This window comes from Argiope bruennichi, chromosome 9 (genome assembly GCF_947563725.1).
Source record: "Argiope bruennichi chromosome 9, qqArgBrue1.1, whole genome shotgun sequence".
In the NCBI taxonomy this organism is placed as follows: Eukaryota; Metazoa; Arthropoda; class Arachnida; order Araneae; family Araneidae; genus Argiope; species Argiope bruennichi.
Genome location: NC_079159.1, coordinates 54,317,175 through 54,342,240, shown reverse-complemented (window position 1 = coordinate 54,342,240; position 25,066 = coordinate 54,317,175). Strand labels below are relative to the sequence as shown.

General features: G+C 25.4%; 1 protein-coding gene and 1 long non-coding RNA gene across 2 annotated transcripts in view; one reads left to right on the top strand and one right to left on the bottom strand.

Moving 5' to 3' along the window:
* The window catches only part of LOC129984636 (uncharacterized), a 59,102-nt gene that overhangs the window by 27,154 nt on the left and 6,882 nt on the right, over positions 1–25,066 (top strand). The window lies entirely within an intron of this gene.
* LOC129984635 (probable 39S ribosomal protein L45, mitochondrial) lies at positions 3,854–24,484 on the bottom strand. The gene is made up of 8 exons (XM_056094557.1): positions 24,317–24,484; positions 20,712–20,828; positions 19,817–19,961; positions 17,193–17,257; positions 16,945–17,096; positions 7,623–7,671; positions 7,376–7,525; positions 3,854–4,219 (listed from the first exon to the last, which is right to left on the bottom strand). The coding sequence occupies exons 1-8, from the start codon at positions 24,359–24,361 to the stop codon at positions 3,932–3,934; spliced, it is 1,011 nt and encodes a 336-aa protein (XP_055950532.1). The 5' UTR covers positions 24,362–24,484; the 3' UTR covers positions 3,854–3,931.

Genomic DNA, 25,066 nt, shown 5'->3' with positions numbered 1-25,066 from the left:
ACAAAAACTAATTCCAAATATGAAAGTAAAAAAATGCAGAATTCTAAATATATTCAGTACACAATCACATCTGGCTTAGCAATAGATTTAATTTAATATACAGTATGCAGCGTGAATGTAATTAAGCAAATAATAGTAGTAAATGCAATTCATCAAAGGGCTGTTTTTATATAAGATTTATTAATTTAAAACGTGGAATTCTGGTTAGTAATATTATGGAACAGTTAGCGCCTACAAAAAAAATGGCATCCAAGTTAGTTATCAAAACTATACCCCTCACCTCTTTAGAAGTATGAAAACTTTTACTTTACATGTTTCATGTTTGTAAGGGTGGAAATTTTTAACCAATTTTTTACTCCCTTTCTTTTATATTAATGTACTGAAATTTTCTACAATTACTGGTTGTTCTCGATGAGAATAAAATATTTTAATAATCTTAGAGAACTTAGTTAATATTTAATACATTAATTTAATTGAAACTATTTTCAAAAAGGCGTGATTTGAATATCAATTTAAGAAATCTTAATTTTTTAGATTCCATAATATTGTAATCATTAATTATGAATATATTAAAAATTAAAATATGGGAAATAATCAAATTAAGAAGGTTTTAAATACAATTTTATAGTGCAGTCAAAAGTAAGAAATAATACCTTTTTATCAAAAATTAGCAATATTATGAAGAAATGTAACACAATAAGAAAGAAATTCACAAGGAAAATTTTTTTGATTATTCATTAAAAATTTAAATTGATAATAGATATATTAAAATGACAATATATGCCGAGTGTTTCTATCGGAATATCATGTTTTTACGGATTGATTATGACATTCATAATATGGATAAAAAAAATTAAGGTAAGAACATTAAAGGTAAGGTGCAACATTCCATGATTGAATTTGATACTAGTACATTGCTTTCTTAATGAATAATCATAAGAAATAAAGATTAGAAATTGGCTATTAATAAATATATTGATAAAAACATTTTTAATATTTAAAGAATGTTTTTTTTTTTTTTTTAAATCTGGGGATCAAAGCAAAACGTGGTTTATAGAAAACAATAGAACATTCGAAACATAAAATTTCAAATATTCAAAACAAAAAAAAATAATAAAATTAGTCGTAAATTTGGGAATCACAATTTATTTAAAGTTTTTCTACTTGAACCTATCTTTTGCGATTTTTATTTTGATCACCAGATTTTATATATATATATATATATATATATAATATTTCTTTTTGATATAGTAATAAGGACAATTTTTTTAATTTTTTCAATATTCATTATTACCCCGAAATTTTATTCCGGCAAGTGCAAAGATTAAAAACGTAACTATACAAAAAAAAAAAAAAAAAAAAAAAATACAAATGTTTAATAATAATAATGAATTAATTTTAAACTATAAATCAATTAATTAATTAATTTTAAACCATTGTGATTATAAATAACTTTACAATAGATAGTATACAAAGAGAGCTCATTAATGCAAAAGGTATATTTCCCATGGATCATGAAATGGGAATTAAAGATTTTAGGTTTTTCCGCCGTAACTTCTTTATAAAACACCGTATAAACATTATTTTTACATCATTTTAAAATTCAGAAACTTAACTTTATAATAATATCAATTCTATTGCTGCACGTTTTTTTTTTTCTGATTTTGAATCAATTTTTCAAAATTAATCTAAGCATAATTTTTATTAATACCGCTTGGGTTTTTTTTTTTTTTTTTTTCCCCAACTGTAAATTGTAAATCTTACAAGTATATGTGTTCTGTTTTTTCTTTAAAAAAACTAGTTACTTTTTTTTTTTTTACAATTCGACAAAATCTGATTGGTTTTGTTATGGTTGAATGTAAACAATTCAGTAATTTAGATTTTTAAAATTTAAAGTTAATTTTTTAAAATTTCCTTTAAAAATTGAAATTTTTTTGTTTTTTCTAACTGAATTTTCGGTATTTGCTGTTTGTTTTTCCTTTTGAAGAATTTTCTTTAATGAACTTAGTGGAACCAAGATCCGATTTTGGATAACTAGATTAGTTTCGGAGAAAAAAGTGTTTACTCAAAAATTTATATGACTTCTTTTGAAAAATATCCGATTTTTCACTATCACAATTTAAAAAAAAAAAAATTATTGATATTTTTAAAAAATCGATACCTAATTCTGTTTAGTTGATATTTTCGAGTTTACAGGAAAAAATTTCAAACTGTATGAATAAAATGCGCTTGATTTTAATCATTTAATTTAAGATATGACTTTAGGATCGAAAAACTGAATGCAAATGGAAGAAAAAAAAAAGCAGATTTAAAGATTCAGATACAGAAATGTTACAATTAAACCAGATTATATTAAACCTGTTACTTATCTCAATAAAAACCGAACAATTTTAAAGGAGAAAGTAATAATTTTATTAACCGCTTCACTGTTTTGCCCGTATGCCATCGATTCATCGAATTTTGATAGTTGTAAGCAAAAAATAAACCATTCATAAGGATAATAATTCAATGTTAAAATTACTTCGATACATAGATATTCCATTTGAATCAAAATAAGAAAATATTCCCAAAACAGAAGGTGTCATCTTATTAGATAGTAAAGAAAATAAAACAGTTAAAAGGTTAAATTTTAAGTTTCCCATAGCTAATAATTGCATTAGTTTAACTTAGCTATAATTAGAAAAATGTAATTGAAATTCTTAATATTTTTACGTTTTTATAATCAATTTATTTAACAAATTATTCTTAATTTGTTTCACACAAATTCCTATTAATAGCTAATACAAATTGTCAACCATTTAAATAAAGTAGAATTGATATATATATAATATATAACTTTTTTACACATATATTTTATAAAAATTCTGGATACTGAAATATTTTGTTCACACTAATAAAATATATAAATACAAAAGTGCGGATACAAAACCTTAGGTAAGCAAATCAACATATTATATTTAGTAATATTTTGCATTTATCTAAATTTATATGATTTAACTTGTTAAAAATTGACTAACAATACATTTATTTAGCACTTTATGACAGATTTTTGATTCATTGCATGAAATCGAGGAACAGTGGTGGCCAAAATTGTGCACACTTTTGAAAATCATTGTTTTCTATCTTTGTATGCTTATAGAAAAGGTTACATTTCACAAAATGCAAATTCTTACATATCATTTTAAAGAGAATTTAATGCTGATTTCATTAGAGTATATTACATAAATTTCAGCTTATTAATAACAAAATAAGACTTTTTTTTGCGCATTTTTATAACAGGAAATATTTTTTCCTTTTATTTAAATGACGGAGCATTTCCGTTACTTTTAAAGTAATCATTCAGGCGTTTTTAATTGATCCCGCTCTACGTAATTAACATACAGCTTAATTTTTAAAACGAATAAAATACATTGTTTAGCTCTTTCATTTTCCTTAAAATACTTGGCGAGATGCGAATACTTTAAAGACATTTTAAAGCCAGTGAAATTATCGATTTTTATTAGAAGGATAGATTTATTTTCAAGCAGAAACAATTATTAATCGGATAGAAGATTTATTAAATTTGCTACTTTATGCTATTATTAGAATGAAAGAGTGATGGACATCCTTTCTGTTATGCAACATCTGATGTAATCAAGACAAATAAATCGAGCCAAGCACATTATCATGCTATAATATCTCGTACAAGAGGTTCGAAAACTATTTTTTTTCATAAACACAATTGCAAAGAGAAAACTAGTTCATAAATCAGAGGGGAATTACTTTATGGATATTTTTACAATATTCTCATTTAATTAAAGAAATTTATGTCTGAGTTGCTCACTATTAAGCCAGTGAGTATATATAAAAAGAGTTCCCACAAATATAACAATTTTTATTGTAAACTACATTCTTTCTTCTCACAAAAATATTCACTCAAAAAATACTATATTCATGCTGGTATAGCAGTTACATTTGATTCCCCACTACTACTATCAGTCTCTTTAATGCTTTTGCTAGGTGGGGGTTCAGGAAAATCTTTATCAACATCTGGAAGATAATATGTTTTTTTAATTGGTTCTTTGGGAGGCATCCAATCAGGAATGATTTTTGCATGAAGTTTCCAACTGCCATGGGGTAGAGTGATGTGTTTTTCTAAGACTACATACTCCAGTACGTCCTTAACAGTATCTTCGGAGCCATGCATAAGTCTCCCAAATCTGTCATAAATAGCTAGAATCTGTAAATAAAAGTAAGATATAGTGTTAATGTCAAAATCTGATGATAAAGCTAAATTTAATTGAGTTGATTTTTTATGACATTAAACATGTACCAATTCATACCAATACTAATAATAAAGATGCATGTGTGTGTTGACACTCTATGGGTCAAACCACTTGATCCATAGCTACCAAATTCTGTACTTGTATACCTGGGAGGTCATAAATGTGCATCACAGAGCAATTTAAATTTTTTATAAATTAAAAATTAAGCGAAAATTTGGCATTTTTCCTAGATAACATTACAATTGCTTAGAAAATATTAAAGTGCAAAAATGATTTTTACAATACCTTAAAGATCCAAAAATTATCTATTCCATAATACAATTTACTACCCGAGTAGATTTTGTTGAGTTTCTTCATTTCTTTCTTTCTCCCCCCCCCCGCCTGATTCACAATAGATTACATAATTGGTCTGAAGTTCAAACTGTTTCATATACTATCTGACTGAATAAATTTTTCTATTGTTGGAAGTTAAAGAACAAGGTTTCTGTTCTTTAACTTCCTTTTAGTTTATGAGAAGTATAAAAAAAGAAGTTACACTAGCATGAAATTTAGAAAATAGATGAACTGGATATTCACATTTTCAATAGTGCCATGATGCCATGGGACCAATAACATACCTACATAGGTCTAGGGCAAATACCAAAATTGTGTTCTTTCCTCTCCCCCCCCCCTTCTGAAATGAAATTCTTATTTTTTTTTTTTTTTTTCTGATCTTTTATACTGAGGAAAGCAAATATTTAAGGTAAAATTAAACCTAAATAATAATATATCAGATCTTCTGGAATTAATATGATTTAAACAGTACAAATAACTTCATAATGATCATCATATATGGAAAACTTATGAATAAAAAATGTTTGAATGTACGTAAAATGTATCAAAAATCATTTAAAAACCTAATTTTGTAAAATCAGTTGGAAAGTCTAAATTTATTAGAAACTTTTTCTCCATTCTTATTTTTAATAAGAATGGAGAAATAATTTAAATAAGGCCCAAATAAAAAATCAAACAGTAATTAGTGTGGACATTTTATATATTAGAGAAACACGAATCAAAAATTATTTTTATTTATATCATATTTTTAAAAAATATCAAATTCATGTCTTTTAATCCATTGAACAGAAATATATAAATGAATTATAATGAAAAATTATAAATATTTTTTTTCTGCACTTAGACATTATATGGAAACTTAGAATATTGAAATAAATCCTTTGTTAACATATATAAAATTGTTCAAAAGACTTAATTTTTAAGTTTGTATCTATAATAATATACAGAATTATTTCATGCATATTATTAAATTAATCTATCAGAATTTACTATTAATATCATTTAATAATATATAGCATTCAACAATAAAAGGCATTGCATGAAATAAAAAGTTTGAAATTGCACAAAAAGTGTTGATTCAAAGATGAATTTAAATTTACACAATTGCACTTCATTTATAATTTTAGTAAAAATTATTTATATATGCATAAAAAGAATATTTCCGAAAAATTTTGAAAACTTTAGGTGTCAGAAACGTCAGGAATTTGCTTTCCTTGTTTTTACTCACTTGGAAACATATATTATTTCATTGAAATTAGTTTATATTCAAAGAAACTAAATCACAGTCTTTTTTTATTGCACTAAAGCTTTGAGATAAGAAAATATAGATTAACTAAAAGACCTTTCATAATTTGTACTTCATGCTGCTGCTACCAAGATTATCACTCTTTTTACATTATGTGGTGAAGCAGCTCTACTGCAACGTAATGAATGTGTGAATGCATGTCATAAAAAATATCCAACTTATGTTTGGTTAATATATCTATATTATCTTAAATCATAGTATAAATTTTTCTTGCTTATAATTTCCATGAGGTCCTTTTATTTAATATATATATATATATTTCTGGTTTATCACATTCAAAAAAATTAGTCCACATTCCAAAAGATCAGTTATTTAGAATACTGTTGACCATGTTTCTGATTAAAAGAGGCTTCAATGCAAGAGGGGAGAGGGTGATATTTCTTGCTATTTACATCTAATCTGGTACTGCAGTTTTTCCACTGTGGTGATACTAAGTTCTGACACCTTAAGTTAATGATACTCTAAATTAGAATTGTGGGAAAATTCTGTTTAATTATGAGTATTTTCCATTCATTATTGTATTTTGAGATATATATTATATCATTCATATTTATGTCAGCTAAGAGGCAATTACTGAGAATTAAGACATCGTTTTGAGCCGAAATGTTTCATTATTACATGCCAAATACAAACTTGTGTATTATAAAATTCAGTTTTATTGATTACCTTTAAAATTGCTAGATGAAGATAATGCTTGTAACAATTACTCGGAAAATGATGACTTAACTTTGAAATAATGTTTATGTTGTAAGAAATAAAAAACATTTACTAATAAGTAAACTATAGAATAGTTTAATCCAGTAGTTATCAGTCATGAATTCTTTTAAGAAATGCATCACATACAAAATTAAACATATGAAGAATGATTGTACTGTATATATATATTGTAATGATTATCATTCAATAGGGTTTATATTACAACATACAAATATAGATATTTTTTTTTAAAAATTTAATTTAAAAAGTTATTAAATAATAATATAACAAACAGATAATTCAAAATAACAAAAAGAAATGTACCAGATATCAACATATTCAAAGAACAATTATTTAAAAAATATATAAAATAAATACTTAAGAAATTCAAGATGTTTATATAAAAATTCGTTGTTTTTAGAGTTTGAATATTTAGAAAAGATTAGATTTAAACATGATCTGTCTAATTTCCTAATTTATATCTGACATAAAATAAACACTTTTTTTTCTCAATATGTGAATGTCAATACTCTAAAATATAATATCCCTTCAATATAAATTAATTTTATTATAATACATCTGATGTAGTTAGTATCTAGTATAGTAATTAGCATCTACTATACTACATACTAACTACATTAGATAATTTTAAATTTATGATTTAAGAAATTAATTTTAAACATAAATGTTAATTTTTTTCCATATTCTTAATTAATCTTTAATCTTAACTAATTTTTTTGCATGATTATTATAAATAAATATTATATTAACATACTTGCTGTGTATGTAATCTGCAGGTAACTTGGGCAAATATATTGCTCTTGTTTACAAGTTCTGTTGTTCTTATATGAACAATTCGAGGAGCCTCAAGTTGTTGAATAAATTTCCATACAATGGTTTTATTTTTTGTATTTTCTATCATTTCCTAAAAAAAAAAAAATACACATTATTTGCTTATGAAATACAAAAATTTTTCATTTCTTAATTTTTTTTTTTTTTTTTGAAAAAGAAATAAGACTTACTGGAAAAGCCTTTTCTGTAACTAGATCATGCAATCTGTCTTCGTCTCTCCTGTGATAAAAGAAAATTACTATTATTACATTAATATTATTATACTTAATATTATGCTATATTCTTTATTAAAATAAACTTTATTACGTAAATAATATATTGCATTTAATCAAGAAACACCAGAAATTTAAATAAGACAATTTAACTATTTAAAGAATATAGTAAAATCTTGATTTGATAACCCTTACATAAATGCATTTGCATTTAGTAGATAGAATTCGACTAATGCAGCAATTATAATTAGAATAATGACACTGACACTTTATTTACACTCTTCTAATATGCAGCAGTAATGACTCTTTGCATTATTAAAGCATGTATATTAAATATTTTGCATTTACATTACACAGAATTAATTCAAATATCTTATCTTATTTAAAATATTGTCCATAATGCAATGTATAATTTTGTAAACTACTGATTTTATAGAAGCCTTTAAGTCACAATTATTCAGTTTAATTGAAGAATGCATTTGGATTCTCATAGCTAAAATGTCATTTTTTTAATTATTATTATTATTCCTTTTAAAATACTAATATCATAAATTAACACTCAAAACGACATGATTTTAAAATTTAGAATTCAAAATAGTTTAATTATCTGTTAAGGTTTCATGTGAAAATGTATAAAAAAAAAAACTTAGACATATATTTAAGTTCATTAAAAATGTTCAATCCTTATTCAATAAGATATTCCGACTTTTCAAAATAGAATGAAACCATGACTTTAGCAATAATGTCATATAATTAAAAGAAAGGATTATTTTAAATAAAATATTTTGGATATAAATTCTTCAAATTAACGGTCCTCTGTTATTTGAAAAAAAAAAATCTAAAATAAGCAATTTATTTGAGGAAAATAATGCAGATTACTGTGGACAAATAGAATATTTATCATTGATAACTAATGAAACAAATTGTTGGCAATCGAAATATTTTTCTGGAGCTCATTTCACACCAGTATTGTTTAATATTTTAGTAATAAAGTTCTTTGAAATATATTATCCTGGACCACATCATATAATATTCTAGCTTATCACTGACATTAAATCAGTGTGTCATGATAAGTTATTATTTCTGAATTTAGTTATGATCTTCCTTTATCTAAAAAAAAAAAAAAATTCTTAATAAAGGTTTTGAAGTTTTGTAGAGCAGTTTTAACCTTTAAGCCAACTTGCTTAACTTTAAGCTATCAAAAGATAAAAGTACTTTTTGATGTATACATACATTTTAAGTTTTGAGAAATACATTTCATGCCATTGCTCATTTTTTAATAGTCTTTTAAAATATATTTGATGAAAAGATAGAAAGAAATCACTAATTATATAAGTGAAAATTTTAATATTTACAGATTTTACAAATAAAGAAAAACCTCAGTAAAAGTAGTATCAATATAAAGGTGATACAAAATAGCATAGTGAAAAGAGAAAATGAGTCAGATTTGAGAAATATTAACAAAGAATTTAAGAATAAATGTGTAAGACATTAGGAGTATGTCAAAATTTTAAAAATGCATGCAATAACATTTGAAGCTGATTAATATGTGTGACATTTTGTGTCTTAAATTATGTTGAAGATTACACAAGTTATTTTTTAAAATTTCCCCATACATCTTAAAAGAATCTAAATTAAGCAAATTTATACAGAAAATTTTTTTAAATTTAATTTTGAAAGTTTGATTAAAGATTTATAATAAAGATCAAGATTAATTTTGAAAATATATAATTTAATTTTCATATTCAACCCTTTTTGAAATTTCTCATTTCATAACATAAGATCATATAATAATAAATGTTTGAGATAAGATAATGAACAATACATTATTATGTAGTTTACATTTTAATTGTTGCTTTTAAGGTATATATTATATATATAAACATTTTTTAAGAGCTAATTCTGTTTTAAGGAATGTGTGATAAAAAATTCGTAAGAAAAAAGAGAAAAAATTAAAGAGAAAGTGAAAAAGCATGTAAATCATTTTGCTTTTCCTATCTGTCTCCCTTTCCACACAATTATTTGGAATTGATTCCTACTATTTTACTTTTTTACTATTTAATTTTCCTCCGTTTTATTATTATAAATCAAATATTTAGATAAAAATTGTAAAATACTGTTTGATAACTAGCACTAATTTTTTATATTAGCTAAAGGAAAAAATATTTCTGATGCAAACATTTTATTTAAGAAATGCATTACATATCAATGTTCTTTTTTTTTATTTGCTTCTTTTTCCCATTGATTTTCTTTCATGAATTATTAGCAAATAATATATATTCATAAGCTCTTATTTCCCTTTTGTATTACTCTTGCCAAAAAATTAAAAATTTGTTTTTTAATTAAAGTTTTATAAAAAATAGGGATTAATTCTTATTTTTCCTTTATAAGCCTTATGATGTTGGAAATTGTCATTCAGATAAAAAAAAAATCTTATCACAAATAATTAAATTACAAAAATTAATATAGCACAATAATAATTAGAAGCTTTTAAATAACAGATAAGAAATAGATTTTTTTTATTAAAAAAATATATCTGTTTAGGATTTAAAGCTGATTTTAGAGATCTATACATTCAATAATTTAACAATCCCTTTCATAAATTCATTTTTTTTAATAATAAATGTATTAAAATAATTTATTTATATTTGTAACTATTGCAGTTTCAAAAAATAAAGTTAGGATCATGGAGGAGATTACAATATTTTCTATGCAATTGAGACCACTGATTCAATTTCTTTAGAGAAAAATTTTATCAGTCTATTTCTATAATATTAGTATTCAGATATGGAAAAAGTGCATGAAATAATTTTATAAGATATCTATGAAGTATTGTTACCAAAAATTTAATATAATTATAGTAAACAAAAGTTATTAATTATATTTGTATATATTAGAAATTTTTTTTAAAAAATCAATAAAATATCGTCAATACCTGTTAAATTTACTTTTGTATCACCAATTTTTATCCAAAATCTATCTACTCCATTATAAAAAATATTTAGCACTTTTTAGCCAAATCATTACAATATAAACACACTTTTTAGCAGTCATTTTTCCATAATTGCTACTTTTTAATTTTAAGTCATCTTTTATTTTACATTTGTTATTTTTTTTAATTCCACATTTTAATTTCATCTTTTGATCTCCAAAGATTTAGTTATAAAATATAAATAAATGCATAAAAATAAATTAAGAGATATGTTTTGTAGCAGACAATGTAAACTGACTCATTGACTACTTTTTATGAAAAGGACACACCTTTTTGTGATAGAAGGGGATGGAGGGTGCAAGTTTAAAGTCTTCATGAGAATAAAAAACTTAATATTTAATTTTTAACTTAAAACTTAAGTTTTTATAATATTTAATTATTAGATGTGCAAAGTGATGTAATTAGAGTAGAACAGGCAGAGTGCAGAGTGCTTTGGATGCAATTATAAATGCAAGGGGCACAAATTTTTTTTTTTTTTTTTCATAAACTCTTATTCCTATGAATCTTAAAAAATTAAATGTTTCAACGAAGAAAGAGATTTTTTTTTTCTTGCAACCTAAGAATTCACCCAAACCAAATTTCACAAGGAAAATAAAAATAGTATTAAGTTACAATGATTGAATGATCAAAAATCTCATCCATGGAAAAGAAAGTTTAACTCAAAACAAGTTCATTTTCAAAAATTTGTGTGACATAGATAGAAAATGAAAAGAGAAGACAATTTAGAATCAATTAACTCTCCAGGATTTCTTAGAATATTCATGAAATTAAAATATTATAGCCTCATTATTCTTATTGTTAAGATAGAGACTTCTGAATTTTGAAACAATTACGAATACAATGTAGCTTTTGTTTTCAACCAATATAAAGTACAACATGGAGTGGGGATATTTGCATTTTTAGGGGGGTACTTAGTATAAAAGTAATCTAACAGATATGAAAGAATGTTTGCCCTACTATTTTTATTCTATTTTCAGTACTAAATAATAGCATGATTTGTAAGGTTGAAATACAACATTGAACTATTTAAAATTTTATTTTGAAAAAAACCAGGTGCATTTCTAACAAAATATAGTAAAATAGCAGAGAGACCAGATGTAATAAAAAATATAAAGAGGTAGGTAGAAAAAAATTTCATAAATTTTGCATATGCATAGATTTAAAATTACTGGTCCACATTAATAATGAAGTCAAAATAAAGTAAAACAATTTCTCAAATGATTAGTCAGAAACTTTACATAAAATTTACATTACTAGAAATTGAGTTCCTAGCAAAATGTAAAACCTTTTTTTTTTTCCCATGCTTAGTTATGACATTATCACTTATGAATTTTAATGTTAAAAGTATATTTCAATTTGGCTTTACTGTCAAATAATTAAAATAAGTGACAGAAGATTAACTAATTTGTAATTTTATGTATCAAATGGAATAAAATACACTTAAAAGCTTTAACCTGTGATTAAAATATTCCCTTTTTTATAAAGATAATTTCTTAAGAAAATACTTATTCACTTTAGTTGAAAATGTTTTCCTGTGATTAATTTTATTCATTTCATATGAAATTTAACATTAAAACAATTTTTAGTTTCAGAATTTTTTTTTTTTTTTTTTTTTCCACGAAGAACAAACAATTCTGATTTTAATTTCCTAAGATCTACTGGATTTAAATGAGGGGAAATAATAGCTTTGGCTTTTGATTCTCCCAAATGCTATGAAGAATCAACAACAATATAACCATATATTGCATTAATCTTAAAATCTTTCTTTAAAAATATTACACTAGATTCAGAAAAGGGTCAATTTTTATATTATTTAGTAGTAAAACAGAATAATGCAAGCTGTTTCTGAAAATTAAATCATAAATGTGTAAACTTTTTTTAATGATAGTCCAGATAGATTTCTTATGATAAAATAATAATTTAAGTAGCTTTTATAATAAAATTAAATTTCCAGGCTATTATTTAAAATGTCAGTTAAAAATGGGAAAAAAAGGTGTGGTATGGGGGTATTTACCAAACCCAAAATATCACATTTATTTTTATTCATTCATTAAATTTCTCTGTCACTCATTAAAAACAGGGTTCTAAGGGTGAGAAATAATCTTCTGGAATTGTGATAAACAAAATTTAATGAGTAAAACTGGAAATAATTTTCGTTGAAAATGGACCTTATCACAGAAATCGTATATGTACAATGATTTAATAAGATGCAGGTACACCATTAATTTGCTGTTTTTATTCATTCATAAATTCTATTCTTTATTTTTTAAACTGTGACAGAAAGTTGTGAGAAACAATGATACAATATACTAATGCACAAATTCAATATTCAATGCAGTGCTGTAATGTGCAGTTTTTCCAAACATTACATCACTGCATTAACTTCTAAATGATACAAATTTATAAAATTCCACTTTTATTATATTATTATTAGTAACTTTACTGCAAGCACTTTTTGTATTTTTATCACAAATTTTCTCCTCATGCAGCAATATTTTTTTGATCAAAAGTACTTAGCAACTTTTAAATATACCATATAAAGTAATTTGTTTGTTACTCATTGTTACTAACAATTGCTTCAGTGAAAAAAAAAAGAATAAATAAAATCCAAAATGCCATTAATTATTTCAATTATCTTTGTAACTCTTAATATTAAAAGGTTCCAAATCTTTTCAACAAAAGGACAATGGATGTCCCAAGAGTAGCATCATTGCAAAATTTTCTTTCCTTTTAATTAAGAACCACTGATTAAATCGTCGAGACACATGCTTTGTTTGTTACAGATGCTGTCCAAATGAATTTGGGAACATGGATATTTCCTGAGAATTTTGAATGGAATCTGAATATACATTTACTAAACAAGCAGATGTGCTCCTTTAATAGTAATAAATTTCCTAATAGTCATAAGCTTAAGAGCATATCACTTAATCCCTTTGCATATAAACTCTTTAATAATATATTGTGATTTTTGAGAGACACAGAAAATTTGTCATATTTTTGAAAGAGGAACTCATATGTTCTACCATTCTGGGGTACCTCCAATTGAAAGGATTATATAATTAGGAAGCAAAGAAGTTTTTAAGAATTATAATTTATCCATGCAATTTTTTAATCTTCTATTTAAAAGCATTCTTTTTCTCATGTTAGTTTCATTTATATTCATAAAATTTTATAATTTATGAAACTAAAATCATTTTTAGTTTCATAAATTATAAAATTTATTCCCAGTTTCTTTCTATCAACAAAGAAATAGAAAGAAACTGGGAAAAAACACATAAAACAAAAAATAGAGGCAAAAGAATCAGAAAAACACAGCAAATTTAAGAAAATTTTCCTTGTAAGGCCAGCAAAGGACAATTCATGAAATTTTATGCAGTCATCTAATGCTTCAAATTTGCTGAAATGTAAAAATCAAATAGAACATAAGGGACAAATTGAATCTGGAATTGAAAAACAGCATCATAATTATAATAATTTTTAAATTAAAAAAGCATGACCTATATAAAAAGAAAGATGATAGCTGGAAAGAAAAGCACCTATTGATAGATAAGAGGACAAATTTTAACAGACCTGTCGCTAATATCTGTTGAAGAATGTGATATTGGACTTCTAAAATTCGGCACAGATTTTGAAAGGCAGTAATTTCTCACCCGTTAAAATTTTAAATTTTAAAACAGCTTCCATTTAAGAACACTGAAGGATCTTTTTTTACAAACCAATAATTGGCCAATGAGTAAAAATTGCTTTATAAAGAAATAAGGTAATGGTAATGCAAGTGATACACCAACATAGCCAGAGGCCATATGGGAAACTTGATGAGGCTGCCGAAGAGCAATCCTACCTAACACAAAGGAACGAATGACACTTGATGGCAATGGACATTTGCAAACAAAGAACCCTGTAGAGAAAACGCATATAGGAACAGAAAAAAGAATGGGGGGGGGGCATTACATATTAGACTGTGAAACATTAAAAATGTATAAAATACTTTAATGCATGTTAACTTTTTTATGTTAGGTGAGAACTGATGACAAGAGCTTTGACACAAGTCTCTAATAAAAGATTTAATGACTGGAATTTTTATGAGTTCTTTGACATCAAGAAACGTCCAATTTCTTGGCCATCTGAGTCTGTATTCTTACCATAGAGCACAGGCTTAGATCACATGATTTATAGATCTTTCTTAAAAACTGTGCCAACTGACAAGTCATACTTTTGTCAAAGAAACAACTTTGACGTACAGAAAACACATCACGTCCAATGTATACTTGGTTAAGATAAAAATCACTCTCAATTCAGTTATCAATATTTTAAAAACGTTTCTGTTAAGTTGTTCTCCCCTTGATAGAATTATTCCATCTCTCCTGCCAATTCTTAATTATTAGTTTTCTAGTCTCATTTCTGAGTTGGATTTTGGACTCATAGGAAGATATTTCTTGGATTTCTAAGTTTAAAGCTTGCCTAGGGTATCTGTTTTTTTATTTCCAGTATACCGTTGAGTTCTGATCCAGATCCTTTCAACACCAAGTTCAGCAGCTTTTTCTTTTATATCCATTTTTTTTTTTTTTTTTAGTACCAAAAGAAGATACTTATTCTTTGCTAATATATTCCCTTCATAAAAATTCTGGTATTTTCTAAGGCAAACAATCAAACAACATTGGAATAGCAATGTGGATTTAGATCCTGAAAAGTTCCCAAATAGATTTCTGTACACAAGTATATAAAAAATAATAATACTTTGATTCCTTCTTGTAATGAAAAGTAACAGAGAGGAGACCAATTAAAAATGAAAAAGAAACATATGCTGAATTACAGCATCAAACTGAAAGTGAATGTAAAAAGTGGCATAACATCTTAATATTCAATAATTATCTAAAATGTTTCATTTTATTAAAAGTCCTTTTACCCAAAATTTAGCTTTTAAAGAACAAGAATCCCTTCAATTCAGCAATGAGCTAATGAAGAAAATTTTCTTAGCTTAAAACAAATTTATTGATTTTTGTCCTTATCATGAGAGAGCATTAGTTCTATTTGGAAAATTATTTGGAATGCACTTTTATTTCTCTGAAAGTGCAGAATAAATTCATGCATTTAATGGCATTAATTTTATTGAATAATATATTAAAATGTATTCATCAAGTTATATATTATGGGCATTTATTTGATTCCACACCAACTCAAGCATGTTGTAAACATATGGCAGAGATAGTGAAACTTGTAAATATAAATTTTAAAGAAAAAACAGTTAGTGTTTAAAAAAAAATTATTTGTTCATTCAAATGGGCATGAAAGATGCAATAAACTCTGTTGAATGCATTTTAAACTAAGTAAGAAATGATGTAGTGGATTTGGAAAACTGCCAAACATAATGTTATAATAATGTAATAGTAATGGCAGGGTATAAAACTGAGTTAAAGAAATGAATAACCGAAAAAAACAATATGTCAATTTTTGCTAATTGTAATAACCATTATTTTAATCTGGTCAGTAGTCATTCTGCCAAAGATCCAGTAAATAGTTATGATTTTTGGTATTATAGAACTTTACTGTTTTTATTTCATTCAACTACTGATTGAAAAAAAAATTACTAGGACTGTACCAATTAATATTAAGTCAGAGAGAAATAAGATGGAGTTCCGAAACAAAAGTTCTGAAGTCAGAAAGCAAATATTTTAAATAAATTTTTAGAGATTCTGCATAATATAGTGGATGATCAAGACAAAACTCCTAAAATTAGATTTGAAGCAAGGATCTTAAACTATAAAATATCAAGTAATGATTTTTTAACTCTTTTGAGATTCAGGTATAACCTAATCTTCAGAATCAAATATATTTCAGAAAGAAATACAAGATCTCACAATGAATTTCCACAATGCAGCTTTTATTCCAAAAGATTTAAGAGATTTTTAACGATGACAAAGAATGCACAGTCAATAAAACTAGGATAAGAAAAGAATTGATTTCATAAAATTTACTTCTCAAACATTTACGTGAAATATTTTTGAGATACATTTTAGATTCAAGGACAATCTGTTAATAGTGATCATTATGAAGTCAACTGTAATTTCTAAATCATATAGATTCAAAATACATTTAATTAAACTTTCAATCTAGAATAAAGTGTCTAAAGAAAAATAACATTTCAGAAAAAGAGGATATTTTTGGTATTTGTCCTGGGTACCATTTGATTTAGGTATACCACTGTATATAAAACCAACAAAATTTAAAATACATTGTATTTATTCATAATATTAACTCATTTAAAAATATATAAAAACAAATACTTACGCAGCTAAAGCATTTTGAGCTTCTATATAAATATCTTGAACTTTTTGAGCAACTGTTGGAACATCAAATTCATAATCAATATTTCTGATTTTCCGCAGAGCCATATATGATTTTCCTTTTTTACCAATGGTTTCATAAACCTGTTTTGCACCCTAAATAAATTTCAATAAAATTAAATAAGAACATATTTGAGTTCTTTTACACCAAAAGTACATGTAAATTGAAGTAGCAAAAACAATGAAACTTACTGGGCCTGTAACTACAGACATTTTTCCATCTCCCTCAGGAGGCACATAAGGGTCAATAACATTTGCTAAAATATATTACTACATTTTAATATCATGTCATAAATCATGAAATATTGTAAAGTAGTGAACCTAAAAAGTTTCATTAAATAAGATGAGTATTGGCTCCCATCAATCAGAACTGATATCTAGTTTTAAGAATAAGATAATGAATAACCAACTGAAGTTTAGGAAGGAGGAAGGATCATACCAATATTTTCTATTCTAAACTCTAATACCACTTCTAGATGAAGAAATTCAAAAGACACAGTCTCCAATTAGATGTCACATGCATTGAATGAAATTTTAAACTATGCAAGTTAGAAAGTAAATTAGCATTCATGTATAATTTCTGAATAATTTCTTTATAACAATTAATTAATTTAATACAAACAAGCATTTAAACATAAAATGACTTTATTAAAAAAAAAATAATAAAAACTAGCAATCCAGAAAAACCTTATAATTGTTATTGTAAAAAGACTGAAAAATTTCAATTAATTAAAAATTAAACCAAATTTCAGCATTATTCTGTGATAACATTTAAAAATATTATTGCATAAAAATAAATTTCACACCATTTTTAAAATGTTAAATGTTGTCTTTTTAATAATACCTATATAATAATCATGCACATTTTTGCTGAATTTAGAAATTGTTTTAAAAATATTTTGCTTGATTTTAAATAATAATTATATTAATGCCTTGAAATTCAAACCATTTTCATTGCTTCATTAAATACTTAATCATGGGATTTTCTTTCATTGTTGAAAGCTAAGGAAGAAGGGCCCTATTTAATATTTATATAGTTTACAAAACAAATAAAAAAATATATCACAAAATTTCAAAGATAGATTTTTAATAGTGCTGTGATGCTATGGGACTGCTTCTATTAGAAAGACTCATAGACACAATGAAGAGAACTTAAAATAATTAAAATAGCATAGCTTTAATATCAGGCAATTTGGTGGTATCATGGAAATAAAATTATATCTTGATTTCTTTGACATCAAATACAAATTTCTTTCAAATCAATAAGCTAATTGGTATTTGAGGAGGTTACTGTAATATAAAATGCAGGAATACTGCACTATAAGTTGTAGAAATGAGAATATAATTAGACTTTATAACAAGCAAAATATTTGATGTATCAGAAGGGGGGGGGACAGACCATTTTTCTTTTGAATGGCAACATAAAAATCAAAATCATCTTTTGTTTCCTTTTATACATATATTAATAGTATCCTCCCCCCATATTATTTAGACTTTATTTCTGTGTATTTGCCTACCTATATTTGCATATATACCTTTATGTATTTGTATTTTGAACATTTTATTTTTATTTGATCATGCTTCTCCATTCTATAATATTATTGTCATTATTTACTGTATGTTTCTTTTAATAAGGAAGAATTTTTATTTTTATTTTTTTTTTTGTAATTGTGTATTTTCTTGCCCCCCCTCCTTTTTTTTTTTTTTGCATTTAAGCCTGTTTTTTTTTTTATATTTGAAATTTTTTCTGTTATCAATTCAGCACTCACTTATGTTTATATATACTTATATTATATTTGTTGAAACACAAGGAGTTTATACTTAGAGACTCTCTTTATATATATATATTAAAATCCAATTTAAACTTAATTGGTTTCCGAAGTTTTATCTTATATTGGCCTATTTTGGCTTCATTCTAGGGTATTCTCGTTTCCTGATCCTATTCCACTTTTTCTGTTTGATTAATGCAACAGGGGCTCTGTGAAGGTGCTTTGGTTAGCTGTTCCCACACTCTGAGTGAAGGGATAAAATACTGTCCAGCTAAGCACATTTTTTTAAAGGATCCCTATGATTCCCTTACTTGTGATTCACACATGATGGAAATCCCTATTAAAATCTCACAGTATATATTCACATGGATAAAATTTTCATCAGCTTTTCCTCATTTCATTTTGTGTCGTTCTGTGTTGTGCTCGTCGCTTCTGCTTCAAAATTACGCTTACACACACACACACACACAAACACACACATAACATTATTTTAGTTGAAGCAGAATGCAGGTTCAAAGGCATTGAAGAGACATGTTATACATTAATTTTAATATCCATTTCGTGAGAGCATAATTATTTACAAGCAGAGACGCGGACAAGTCATGTCCACCACAATGTGGCACAAAAGCAGAAGTAATAAAAAGCAAAAGGGCTGAAACAAATGATCATTAGTCTTATATAACATGGGATTTCCGGTCATGCCCCAATTCAATACATATGTTGACATTTGAGAAGGGCAATGGAAATATCACTTTCATTTGATACTTAGAAGTGATTGTGCAGTAAATTTTTACACAGCTTCAGTTGAATTAATTAAACAGAAAGTGGAATTGAATCAAGAAATAAGAGAATGAAATTACTATGGGCTAAATTAAGATAAAGCTTTGGAAATTAATTTGGCTTAAATTAAGAGTTTAAAATATCATTACATATATAAATATATCAAATATAAATTGAAGAAAAGTTATTTATTTTAGCTGTTTGTGCAATTTGAAACATATGTAAAGAAAATGAAATATCAAAAATGAAAATCAACCCAAATCTCACCAGTACAGCTAACAAATATTGGTTTTTCACTCCATTCTCTAGGAGGAACTATGCCCTTCTCTTTCAATTTGGATCTCATTTCTTCCAGTGAGAGTTTTTCATCACGTCTTTGTTCTTCAAAATCAGGCAATTGAATCTTAATTACCTATAAAAAGAATCATTACACACTTGTATGAATAATAATATGAATATAGTCCGAACAATTAATCTTACATGATAAACGTAATCACCCAAATTATGATACAATAGCTAATGCTCAATAAAACATTCCTAGTTATATGACACACATTCATATATAATTCCTTGAGCACATATGACATTCTTCATTTAAGATTAAAATTTCACTAGAAATGCTTTCACAGGGGCTTGATATAAACATGATTGTTAATCAGAACTCTTCTTCACATACAAATTACCAATAGTTTAGTTAGGGAAAAAGATGGCCATAATTGAAGTACAAATTTTCAAACCTTACATGCTTGATCTACTGATCGATCATGTAAGATTAACATCAACTAACAAATTTTCATTATGCATTGTTAACATGCCTGAGAGAATTAATCTGCAGTGACAGTGAAATGAAGCTTAACAATTCTATGTATTTAATAAGATATCAGCCCTTTGCATGCAATCAATGGTTTTATAATTTTAGCATTTTGAAATTGGATAAAGAAAAACTTGATAACTATATATATATATATATATATATATATATATATATGAGCAAATAGTAAAACATTCACCAATACTTTCATTCAAAAAACAGTTTTAATTCGAAGTCAAATGAATGTTTAATACTTTCAAAAACTATAAACTTTTCACTTTTGTATAATATTAAAAATATACACACACTATATATATATTAATAAAAAGCAAGAACAAATAATTTACTTACTTTTTTTGCACGTTCTTTTCTAAATTTTGGATTAATATGTTTACGAAATTCTCTTTGCTGAGAAATATGAGGCAAAAATATAACAGATGCTGTAGGTTTTCTAAAAAGATTATAATTCTAAAAAAAAAAAAGGAATATAAACATTGAAGCTTTGAGAAAATTAATTAAAAATATGATAATGAATTTTATGTTTTACATCTACATTTTTGAAAGCTACTGAATACAAAAAAGTTAGAATCAACTAACTTTTCAGACCAATTAACATCAATACTGCTTAGCAATTATATGGGGCCTATGTGTTTTATTCATTTCAAAACAAGATAAGCAGAAGTAAAATATTTTAATGGCAAAAATAACATATTTTAGTAAGTGCAAACTTTGACATTTCATGATAAATTATCTTTAAGCCATTAAGAGAGAGAAATGAACTTTCTCAAAGGAGAGCATAAGAATATAAGTTCAGAAAAAAGAGGAAGAACTTTTGATGAGAAATCAATCTTTTTAATAAATATATTAAGAATTAACTATCCTTTCATGAAAAATCAATAATTGATATAGAAAACAATAAATTGCTTTCAAGCTTTCACAAAAAATTGTTTAAATCGGAGAAATTATTTTATGGAAATTAATAACAAGTTAATAGCTATCAGAATTAAATTGTCAAATAAACTCATGCAAGTCTAAAATACATTAAAGTTTCCTATTTTCCTAGAAATAATTTGAGATGTTGAAATGAAATATTCAAATAGTAATCAAATATGAAATATATATGTTACCATTAAATTATGAAATCTATTATTTCATAGTATAACTAGTGAAGTTATTCAATTATTTTATGAAATAACCAGTTTATTCTTTTAAATATCAAATTTTATACTTTAAAGGGAACATATACACAGAGAACCAAAGAAAATTTATTTATGTGAATGTATTTATAAGGATAAAATACTGGAATGCAATCAACTTGAGCCCCCGCCCCCACTCATTTTGATAATTGGTGCAAAATATTTATTTAGTGACTCATAAAAAAATAGCCTTTATGAGTACATATAGCATACATAATTCCTTTTTCCTATACTTCATTGAATCGGAAACATTTTCTATTACTTATTGTGATTTTATATCTGGAACATTGAACATCTAATCTTGACAAAACTGAATATTTGTATAAAAGGTTTAGGATGAACCCTTTAAAATGTCATTTTTTAGCTTTGAATTAAGAAAACTTGTCTAATCTTTCAATAATATTATTTTAAATAAATAAGTAAGTAAGACAACTGATTCATATTATTCTACAAATAGTTCCTGATTGTTTTAGAAAAGAAAAAAAAATGATATATCTCAACTTGCATTACAAATTCAGCATGGCTCTCCATTGAATTTCAATTTGGATAAAACTAAACAAAAAGCAATCAAAGAATTTTTACTTAAATATCTAATCACCATTTATAACTTACTGAATTTAGAATGCTTCCATTAATTTAGAAAAAAAAAAATGTAGTTACATTCTTATTAATTTAAGTGATCTGACATTATTAAAAATGGAAGATTTGAGTAAAATAACATTTTTCAGGCGGAGAAAATTAATAAAATTTCCCCATTTTTTGAAAAAAAAATGTAGTTACATTCTTATTAATTTAAGTGATCTGACATTATTAAAAATAGAAGATTTGAGTAACAACATATTTCAGGGGGAGAAAATTAATAAAATTTCCCCATTTTTAGAAACTCTAAACCAAGCAGAAAAGAAAAATTGAACAATAGCATCAAAATTCAATGATTAATGTAAATGACTACTATTCAAAACTAATCCTTTAAATTAAATAAACAAAAGACTGATAGATATTCTTATTGTGACTTTTTCTTAAATGATATTAACTGCCTTTAGCAACCAGCTATTTGCCCTTCATATTAAAAGTACTAATTTAGCCATTTCAACTACCTTTGATCACCAACATTTTACTAAGATAAATTTTAATTTTAAAGCATTCTTGTACAATAAACATACAGCATAGTGACCGATTAGCTGTGCACGCAAAGAGGCAAAATTAACTAGTGAATAAAATGACATAACCTGTCTGGTTATTAAGAGTGAGGGCTGCGTTATAGTCTTATTTTACTATAACTCTGAAAATGGGCGGTAAGACAACCAAGCGATCACTGATGACATATGAGATCATGAGTTTTCTGTGAAATAGAAAATGGTGAAATCTAATTGATGGTTGAGGCTGGAGAATTGTTAAATATTTTTTCCTTATTGTTGATTTTTGATTTAATTATATCATTTTTTTATCATGTATATATCTTAGAAACTCTATGAATATAATGGCTTTTGAAATTATTTGGTAATCTATTTTTTTCCTCCTCCATATTCCCATCAGTTTTATTCCCTTAAATATTTCATTTGGCTCTTTTTATACATTCACTTTTTTTTAATGAAAAAGTAAAAGGAGAAAATTCTGTGAACCAAGCTGTAGGAAAAACTGTGGATGAAAAATTTTTTGACTGCTTAGCACTATGATATATGTTGAAATAGAATTTGATGCTCCCTATAAATCTCAAAGCATGAGGCGACAGCATCCACCACTTGTGCAGAAAACCATCACTGAAACAGACAAGAATTTGCCTTTAAAAAGTGGCAAATGCTTTAACATTTCCAAAACACTATACCCTTAAGACTGATATTTGATCCATTTGGAATCCTCTAGTGCTGCACTTCAAGGTTCACAAATTCTATAATATTCTCTAACAAACAGAATTTATATTTAAATTTACTAAGCTTTTAAATATTCTCGCAATGCCAGTTATTGATCTCCTAATATAAATTTAATAAAATTATAAGTTCTTCAAAATTAAAGTTCAGACAAGAATAAAATTATCATTTCCAATTTTTTCTGCAGTATTCGAATCAAACAGCTACATAGGAGTAAAGGGGGAGCACATTTTCAGAATATAAACAAATTTTATGGCTTATAAAAATGTTTGTAAATAAGTACAGAAAGTAAATGTTTTCAAATTTTTTTTTCTTTTGTTCATTTATTACAAATTTTAGTAAAAAAATACTTAACATTTGAAAATATTACATCAGTGTAGGTAATAAATGTGGCCACACATAAGAATAGCGTACACAGCAGCAAACAGAATCTTCTAAATTTTTTGAGTTAAGTCGCCAAATATAATAACCTTTTTTTAAAAAAAATTTCTCACTATATTAGTTTGACGAGTTTTGATAGATTTACAAGAATTTTTCTGCCTTGGCGAGAATTCTGGAACCCAATTCTCCTATTTAGCCTGAAATATTATTAAATAAAACATTAAAGCATAAATCTGCAGCAAAAAATTGTATCATTACTAAAATAAAAAAAATAATAAAAGGGCAACATTTTTTCTGCTGGACAGGCTTCCTTCTTAGTACTCCAAATACACTCGTTTGAAATATATTTACAAGGCATTACAAATACAATAAAGTTGCGTAATATTATTAAGTAATTTGTATATAGAATAGCATTTGAAAAAGAAACATGACTAAATTATCGGAATTTCTACGGCGAATGAATATATTATGACCGCAATGAAATTATAATATTAAAATGAATAAAACCAACCCAACAAGCTTCTGTTAAACATCTCACAAGATTAAACGATGACATAATGCTGAAAAAAAGGCAATTATTTGAAGTTTCAGGTACGATTAATCGTATAGACTGTAGTAAAATATTATGAAAAGAAATCCATACTCTTTATGAAAATATAAACAAATAAGATGTAGTTAAGGTTACGGTTCAAGCGAGAGCTCTTCTTCTAACAGTATAGATTCTAAAGCCAGCAAAATTTTGAACATTTGTCATGTTGCGCAATTAGGGTGATGTTTATAAGATGATCAATTAATCTAATACATAAAATGGATTTCAAACTCTTTCAGAAGTAGAGATGCATAATCCACGATTTTTTGAATAACAAATAATATTGCTATTGTTATTTTTAAATATGCATTCCAAATATCTGTTATTTCAATTATATTATTAATTAAAAATTATTACTTAATATTAAATATAAAATTTATTAATTGTAATTAATACTTAATTTACTAAATTAACGTGTGATTGAATTAATTTATCTGTTTCAGCTTACTTCTTAAATTTTATTTTTTTTCTCAAAACTATTTATTTAATTTATTTATTAGAGTCAACCATTTTCTGGAAAAGATGAGTTAAAAATATATGTCATTTCTTTAAAATTTTTACTTTAGTCCTATATTCTGCCAATAGATGGCACCAGCAGTAAACAGAGTACATGTAATCAAAGTCAATCCTGTCACGAGCAATTAAAAATGATCTGTATGGAATAGTGCATCA